The following is an 8,426-nucleotide window of genomic DNA, read 5'->3' on the forward strand; positions in this document are numbered from 1 at the left end:
ATTTTTTTACTACCTCCACAAGGTATTTTGGTTAGAAAGGAGTTTTAAAAACTGTTCGATAAAATAATTGTGTGTCATGTTGCAATTTTAAAAATAACCAAACCCCTGCCAACAATCAACAAGTTAGAATAAGGAATTGATTTTGATTATCATTCGGATGTTCATTTTGTCCATATAGCACTAGTTGCACTAGTTAGATCTAGTATAATTTACGAGACTTGACATGTATAACATGAAGTATTTCGTATTGACACGGAGTATTGCATAAAATAATTTTAAATGTTCAAAAATAAATGTAGACTAGAGCCTTTAAAAATGTCCTGTGTCGTTTATTTTTCATGGAGGAGGTTTTTAAAAGTGCGTAGTTCTTTTTTATGCTTATTTCTGAAATACTCATTTGCTTTTTATTTACTTGCAGCGCTAGTAACCTTGTGTTGAGTCACACGTTATGCAATTATAATTACTCTTCAGAGTTTTCCCCACTTTTAAACATTTCCATTGAAAGAAGGAGTGATCCTTAAAGTATAACAAGAAATGTTTCAGAAACATGTACATCCCCCAGTCCCGATGCAAAATTGAAAAAAGGTTATATACACATGTATCGGGTGTCGTTCAAGCAAAATGATTCTCAAAATATAGGAGACAATTATTACTATATTATGTCCACTGAGTTTGACCTTTGACCATATGAACCCAAACTCAATAGAGGTCATCTATCCAAGTACCAGTGTACCAAGTTTGACGTATGTCAAGGAAAGGGTTCTCAAAATAATGGGCGGACAATATCTTCCCATGTCCAGAGTATATAGTCTGGTCCCCCTTCCCACAATTCCGTTCCCGCACTCTAGTGCGCGAATGGAATTGTGGGAGGGGGGCCAGACTACAGAGTATATGTACCCTTGATCATGTGACTTTAAAACCAGTAGGGGTCATCTACTCCTTTTAAGATGTGAAGTTGGATGTCTGTGGAGCAAAGGGTTCACAGGCGGACAAGACTTTGTCTACAGACCGACGGACAGGTGCAAAACAATATATCCCCTCTTTTTCAATTGAGTTATATATCATCTCACTTTATCCAAACTACAGCGTAAAGCCATAAATGAGTCAACTTTAAAATGTTTTACGCTACATACATTTCATTGAAAATTATCCAAATTATAGCAACACATGTTATAAGAGAAGAAGTCAGGAAATATAAAGGATGTTAACTCCTACAAGGAACTAAAACGAAAAACACAGCAGGAGATACGACGCTCCTATTGGAAATATCTAGTCAACATGATAACATCAGAACCAGATGATGCGAACCAAAACAGAAATAAACGTTTCTGAACTTTCATCAAAACATAGGAAGTCGGACGGAAATAGTATACCACCCTTAAAAAAGGACGCCCTTCTTCACCAGGAATCAGTAGACAAAGCAAATATTCTAAACAAGCAGTTTCAGGAAGCCTTCTCGGGAAAAGTGGACATCACAGTTGAGGAGTTTTCTAAGCGATGCAACATGAAGGATGGATATCCCAGGATCGAAGACTAAGACATAACAGTAAACGGAGTCCATAAGTTACTCAACGGGCTGAATGTAACCAAAGCCCCAGGACCAGATAATAAATCACCAAGGGTCCGTAAAGAACTAGCAGATGTTGTGGCGCCAATCCTTAACGTGATTTTCAATCACTCTTACCAAACAGGAAAGGTACCCACCTTATGGAAAACAGCCAACATCTGCCCTGTACAAATGTATATTAAAAAAGGGAAGAAATATGAGGCAGTACATTACAGGCCAGTGTCATTGACGTGCATCTGTAGCAAAATCATGGAGCACATCGTGACTAGTCACATCATGAACCATGCTGATGACAATAACATCATGTACCCACTCCAGCATGGATTCCGTAGAGGCCTCTCATGTGAAACTCAGCTCATAGAGTTTATTTACAACATCTCAATCAACATCGACAAGGGAAAACAGACTGACTGCCTTATTATGTACTTCTCCAAAGCATTTGATAAAGTGATCCACAGTCTTCTGATCCATAAGCTCAACCATTATGGATTAAAAGGGAAGACAACCCAGTGGATCCAAAGCTTCCTTACAAACCGCAAGCAAAGTGCAGTTGTGGAGGGGAAATCATCTGAAGAGGTCCTGTGAGTGGACTACGGTGTGTCACAAGGTTCAGTCCTAGGACCTAGTCTCTAAACGACATGCCGGAAGGCATCGACAGTACGACTCTTTGCTGATGACACCGTGGCATACATGACTATCACTTCAGATGCGGGTGCGGAGAAGCTCCAGAATGACCTAGCCCAACTAGCAATCTGGGAAAACAAATGGCTCATGCGATCCATATAGAAAAATGTAATGTGCTTACCATCACGAAAAATCGTCAAGACATCTTACATCTTACACGGTCACCAGTTGGAGCATATTCCATCAGCAAAATATCTCGATCGGTGTTACAATCTCAACATACTTGAAATGGACGCAGCACATAAATAACATCGGTGCTAAAGCAAACAGCACCATTGGCTTTCTCAAAAGAAACATCTACATCAGCAACTCTAACATCAAAGAGAAAGCCTATAAATCATTAGTAACAGTGGAGTAGGCCAGTGCGGCCTGGAATCCTCACCAAAAGTCAAACATTCAAAAGATTGAAATGATTCAGCGTAGAGCAGCCCGGTATGTCCACAACAGATACCATAACACCTCATCTGTAACCGAGATGCTTAATCAGCTTGAATGGCCATCATTAGAAGAGCGGAAAAGGACATCTAGCCTCTGTGTTATGTACAAGCTGATCACCAACAAACTTTAGATTGACATTGGCGAGAAACTAAAAATCCAAGAAAGAACATCCAGGAATAACAACAGTGCAAATTCCATCATGTCGAACATCAGTGAGGAAGGAATCATATCCACGTACCACCAAGGAGTGGAATGCCTTACCCACCTCTGCTGCTATGGCTCCGAGCCTTGAATGCTTCAAGACTCGTCTCCGTCAATAAGCCACTGGTTTCGTTAATTTGTTTTTAAACTCGCCTGTAAATAGTCCTTCACCAATATATTTGTGTTAACATGCGCACACCCAGCAGTGACATGACGTCATCATTTTGACAGTGGTCGCTTACTGGCAGAACTAGAATTATCCTTTCTTTGAACAATCATGATGGACTCATTTTTGCTCCTAACTTTCATGAAATCTGACACAATTATTACAAAACATCTGGACAAGAATTTTAAGACGTTTACCAACAATTGCAAAAACATGACTAATAAGATAAAGCTTTAACATTCCATTTCCTGATTGTTAGCGCCCTCGTGTCTAATTCTTTGTAAGAATGGAACGAAAACCTAGAGTGTGGTGTTCTTACAGTCATTTAATATGTGTCTGGCTGTTTATGGGGAGGGTTGGAGCACTAAGACTATAATCTGCAGATATTTGCGCTGTTAATGGTGTAAAAGTTACTATAAATTGAATCTTGATAAGTTTATGAAAAAGACTTAGAAAAGTGAATTATATAGTTCATCAAATTGCATGCCATCATGAATTTTAACTTTAAAATAGTTCCATGTCGAACAACGATCTTGTAGGTTGACATATAGGCCTTCATTGTATTCTGTCTGACGTGTTTCATACCGATTGTTAGATCGTTCTTGGCACACTGATTTTGACTACGTATAACTCAGTTTACCTGATCAAGGTATAGGGCTCATGGCGGGTGTGACCGGTCGACAGGGGATGCTTACTCCTCCTAGGCACCTGATCCCACCTCTGGTGTGTCTAGGGGTCCGTGTTTGCACAATTCTCTATTTTGTATTGCTTAGAGGAGTTATAAGATTGAGATTGATCACTGATCGTTATCTTCACCTTTCATGAGAGAGAGAGAGAGAGAGAGAGAGAGAGAGAGAGAGAGAGAGAGAGAGAGAGAGAGAATTATTTTTTAGTTTGACTTGAATTCAAATTTTTATATTTAGACACCTGATTGTCACTACATGTGTGTAAAAATTGTTGTCATTTTGGAAGAGAGAGAGTGGATGTGTGTGTCTGAGAGAGAGAGAGAGAGAGAGAGAGAGAGAGAGAGAGAGAGAGAGAGAGAGAGAGAATTATCTTTTAGTTTGACTTGAATTCAAATTTTTATATTTAGACACCTGATTGTCACTACATGTGTGTAAAAATTGTTGTCATTTTGGAAGAGAGAGAGTGGATGTGTGTGTCTGAGAGAGAGAGAGAGAGAGAGAGAGAGAGAGAGAGAGAGAGAGAGAGAGAGAGAGAGAGAGATTATCTTTTAGTTTGACTTGAATTCAAATTTTTATATTTAGACACCTGAATGTCACTACATGTGTGTAAAAATTGTTGTCATTTTGGAAGAGAGAGAGTGGATGTGTGTGTCTGAGAGAGAGAGAGAGAGAGAGAGAGAGAGAGAGAGAGAGAGAGAGAGAGAGAGAGAGAGAGAGAGAGAGAGAGCATCCTTAGTATAACAAGAATACAACATAAAGTTTGACACTACCAGAATGTCACTACATGTGTATCAGAATCATATATATTATATGTGTGTCTTAGAAAGAGTGGAAGGGGAGAGAGAGAGAGAGAGAGAGAGAGAGAGAGAGAGAGAGAGAGAGAGAGAGAGAGAGAGAGTTATCCTTCCAGGGAGTCCTAAGTTTCTGCATCCCCTCTGAAAATTTGTGATAATGGATTTATTTGAAAAGTTCCTGTAGACTATCAAAAAAATTACGTCCTGAGGTAGACTTACCGATCGAAATATTTGGTGATTAAATTGACAAATGATAAACGCGGCTCTCTAATCAGTGAAGGTAATATTAGACACCTTATCTGTGTCAGAGTTATTTCGAGATGGTAAGATTTATCTTTTTCTCCTCTGTATCTGTATTTTTACGTTTCACATCCATTTGCTTGGCTGTGATGAGGCGGAAGTGGGCGCATTAGTCGTGATGGTTTGCAAGCGCAGACCTAAAGTTAAAATATTCAAGTTTTGCAGCGGTGACAACACTTTCATTCAGAGGATTCCAATCAAAAGCCGCATTGAAAAGGCTTATCTGTCGGGTCTTAGTATGTAAATGATGGGCATATATATATGCTAACAAAGCTGAAATGTTAAAATAGCGGCGATTCAACTCACTTGTTTACAGGTGTAACTATTCTGCAAGAAATAAGCTTACTGCCCCTCTTCCTGCAAGGTGCGTCTAACCACAGGAGTTTGAAATTTTATCAATAAAGTCAATAAAATTCACTTGATTGACCAAGCCATGAGCTATGCGTTAGCATAGCGAACAGGAATGAAACGCGGTTTTGGAGAAATCTCGAGTTTCGCATTGAACCACCGCGCAATGAATATAACTCGTAAGTATTTATCACTAACAACATTTGCCTACTTAAATTTGCCTCCTAGCCCCTCTCTAATGCTGTCAGTATCCACTTTATTCGGTTCCGTGTAAACATTGACTTTACTGAGGACGCATTGTAATACGTCACATTCACTCCTTAAAATGAAGGAAGATATGAATAAAGTATAGTAAAAACATGCATAACTTGATAAAATAGAATAAAATTATTGCTGCAGAGCCTCTAGATGGTTGAGGTTAGTGGAGTAGGTTTTGTTCCTGTGTTAATTTTCAAAAATGCAAATATGAAGTTTCTGCTAAATATAATGGTTCCATCACTAGGGGTGAATCAATATATCGATATATCGAAATGTACCGGTATACGCCTGTCCAGCGATATACGATACAGTCTTTAGACGATACGATACGATATAATGTCGGGGTTAAAAATAGCCCTTTTAATAGTCGGGATCGAAGTTCATAATTTAAAAATGGCTTCTAACAGGAACACGATTCCTCAGACTTTAATCCCGCTTTTTCATTGTGACATTGACTTTCCTCAGACTTTAATCCCCGCTTTTACATTGTGACATTGGAGTTTCCCTCAGACTTTGATCCCCATTTTTTACATTGTGACATTAGAGTTTCCTCAGACTTTAAATCGCCGTTTTTACATTGTGACACATCGGAGATTTCTCAGACTTTAATCCCCGCTTTTACATTGTGACATTGGAGTTTCCTCAGACTTAAATTAATTGTCATTGTTTGTTTTGTTATGAAATAAAAGATATTAAACCACTTCATTTTTTTTTTTTATTTTGATATTTTACTTCAGAAAATGCTTAACTACCTTGTATATCCAATATATCCGGATATCGCATCAGAAAATATTGTATCGTATCGTATCGGAAAATCTTGAGCAATACACACCCCTATGACCATCACCAAGTATGATGGGTTAGACAAAGGCACTAAGGTAATAAGGAGAGAGAAAAAGCTATATGTGTGTGAGTGTGTTTAACATCACATACTGAACACAGGATCAGAAGACCTCCTCTTTTCTGGAATTTTCCCCCAAAACATGAATTTGACTTTTTGTTCAGAGGTGAACAACTACACAGAGAGTCACCATCTCGTCATCAATTGTGTAAAGAACTTTACTTGAAAAGTTTAATCTCTTTTCACATTTAAATTACATCAAATATGTTTACAATATTACTGACAATCACAATCTCAGTGGCCGGTATTAGAGCCTGATGAATAAAATCATGGTATCATTTTTCATTTTCCAAAGAATCTATGATACGAAGCTGGAATTCTGGGGGGGGGGGGGTGGGGGGGGGGGGGGGGGGGGGGGGGGACTGTATTATCCAAATATCTTTGACATGTGAAAGTGAAAATCTGTGATGCTCGGACAATATATTTTTGGGATCATATTTGAATATTTGAAAAATCAGACATGGAGGAAAAATGTTCGGGTTGGGGTGAAATTCAGGGTCAGTTAAGTTGACCTTAAACATATGATATTTTTTGGCCCAATGCTTTCTGATTTACACGTTTATAGTTAGCAGTAGACATGCTGTAGGAAATTTTAAGAAGGTTAAGGTAGTTTATTATACTTTCATGTAATATACTCGAATCTGATTGGTCGACAAGCATTTGAAAAATCACATTGTTACCATCTGAGAACAGAAAGCATGCGCTCCAGGGTGATAGTATCTAGCAACGGGTAACAATACTTGACAACGGGTGATATTATAAAAAAACTATCACATGCGTCAAATTTATGCGCGTACGGTTCGCCGTAGATTGTTAGACGGCATCGTTTGAGCGTTTGTAATAAACACGAATACCCCCATTGATATATGAAATATTGCATGACATGTGATTGATCAAATGTCAACAGACATAAGTCTTTCTGCTTTGTTGTTTATATAACATTCATTCTAATAAAACAAATATTGCATGTAGTTGAGGGTAACATTGAAAGTCTTCACCCCTCGAGAAACCATTGTCAACCTCGGCTACGCTTCGGTTGACAATGGTTTTCTCGGGATGAAAAATTTTCAATGTTACCCTCAATTACATGCAATATTAATATATTGATTCACACCATTTCCATTTCATTTCAGCATGGCAGATTAAAGGTGAAAAACTACTGCTCAGCAGGAGGAGGCAAAGGCGGAAAGAAAGGGAGAAGAAACTGAAACTTTATAATGCTGGTACTTCTGCAGCATTTAAAAAAGTAAGAGTATTGTTAAAACAGAAATCTGAAGCGTTTAAAAAAGAAGTGTATTGTTAAAACAGACATCTGCAGCATTTAAAAAGTAAGTGTGTTGTTATAAGTGTATTGTTAAAACAGACTTCTGCAGCAATTAAAAAAGTAAGTGTGTTGTTAAAACAGACATCTGCAGCGTTTAAAAAAGTAAGTGTGTTGTGAAAACAGATTTCTGCAGCATTTAAAAAAAGTAAGTGTATTGTTAAAACAGACTTCTGCAGCATTTAAAAAAGTTAAGTGTGTTGTTAAAACAGACTTCTGCAGCATTTAGATAAGTAAGTGTGTTGTTATAAGTGTATTATTTAAAACAGACTTCTAAGCATTTAAATAAGTAAGTGTGTTGTTATAAGTGTATTGTTAAAACAGACTTCTGCAGCATTTAAAAAATTAAGTGTGTTGTTAAAACAGACTTCTGCAGCATTTAAATAAGTAAGTGTGTTGTTATAAGTGTATTATTAAAACAGACTTCTACAGCATTTAAATAAGTAAGTGTGTTGTTATAAGTGTATTGTTAAAACAGACTTCTGCAGCATTTAAAAAAGTAAGTGTGTTGTTAAAACAGACTTCTGCAGCATTTTAAAAAAGTAAGTGTATTGTTAAAAACAAACTTCTGCAGCATTTAAAAAAGTTAAGTGTGTTGTTAAAACCAGACTTCTGCAAGCATTTAAAAAAAGTGAGGGGTGTTGTTAAAACAGACTTCTGCAGCATTTAAAAAATGTAAGTGTGTTGTTAAAACAGACATCTGCAGCATTTAAATAAGTAAGTGTGTTGTTATAAGTGTATTGTTAAAACAGACTTCCTCAG

The 8,426-nt window shown here is 37.5% G+C and overlaps 1 protein-coding gene across 1 annotated transcript in view; it reads left to right on the plus strand.

The window, feature by feature from the left end:
- Positions 1 to 4,837: 4,837 nt before the first annotated feature.
- LOC125671508 (geranylgeranyl transferase type-2 subunit alpha-like) overlaps positions 4,838 to 8,426 on the plus strand; it is an 11,507-nt gene continuing 7,918 nt past the window's right edge. Inside the window, exons 1-2 of the mRNA XM_056163987.1 lie at positions 4,838 to 5,363; positions 7,477 to 7,589. Of these exons, the coding sequence (XP_056019962.1) occupies positions 5,300 to 5,363; positions 7,477 to 7,589 (177 nt within the window). The 5' untranslated portion in view covers positions 4,838 to 5,299. The remainder of the gene's footprint in view (positions 5,364 to 7,476; positions 7,590 to 8,426) is intronic.

The sequence above is a fragment of the Ostrea edulis genome, chromosome 4 (assembly GCF_947568905.1).
Source record: "Ostrea edulis chromosome 4, xbOstEdul1.1, whole genome shotgun sequence".
Classification (NCBI taxonomy): domain Eukaryota; kingdom Metazoa; phylum Mollusca; class Bivalvia; order Ostreida; family Ostreidae; genus Ostrea; species Ostrea edulis.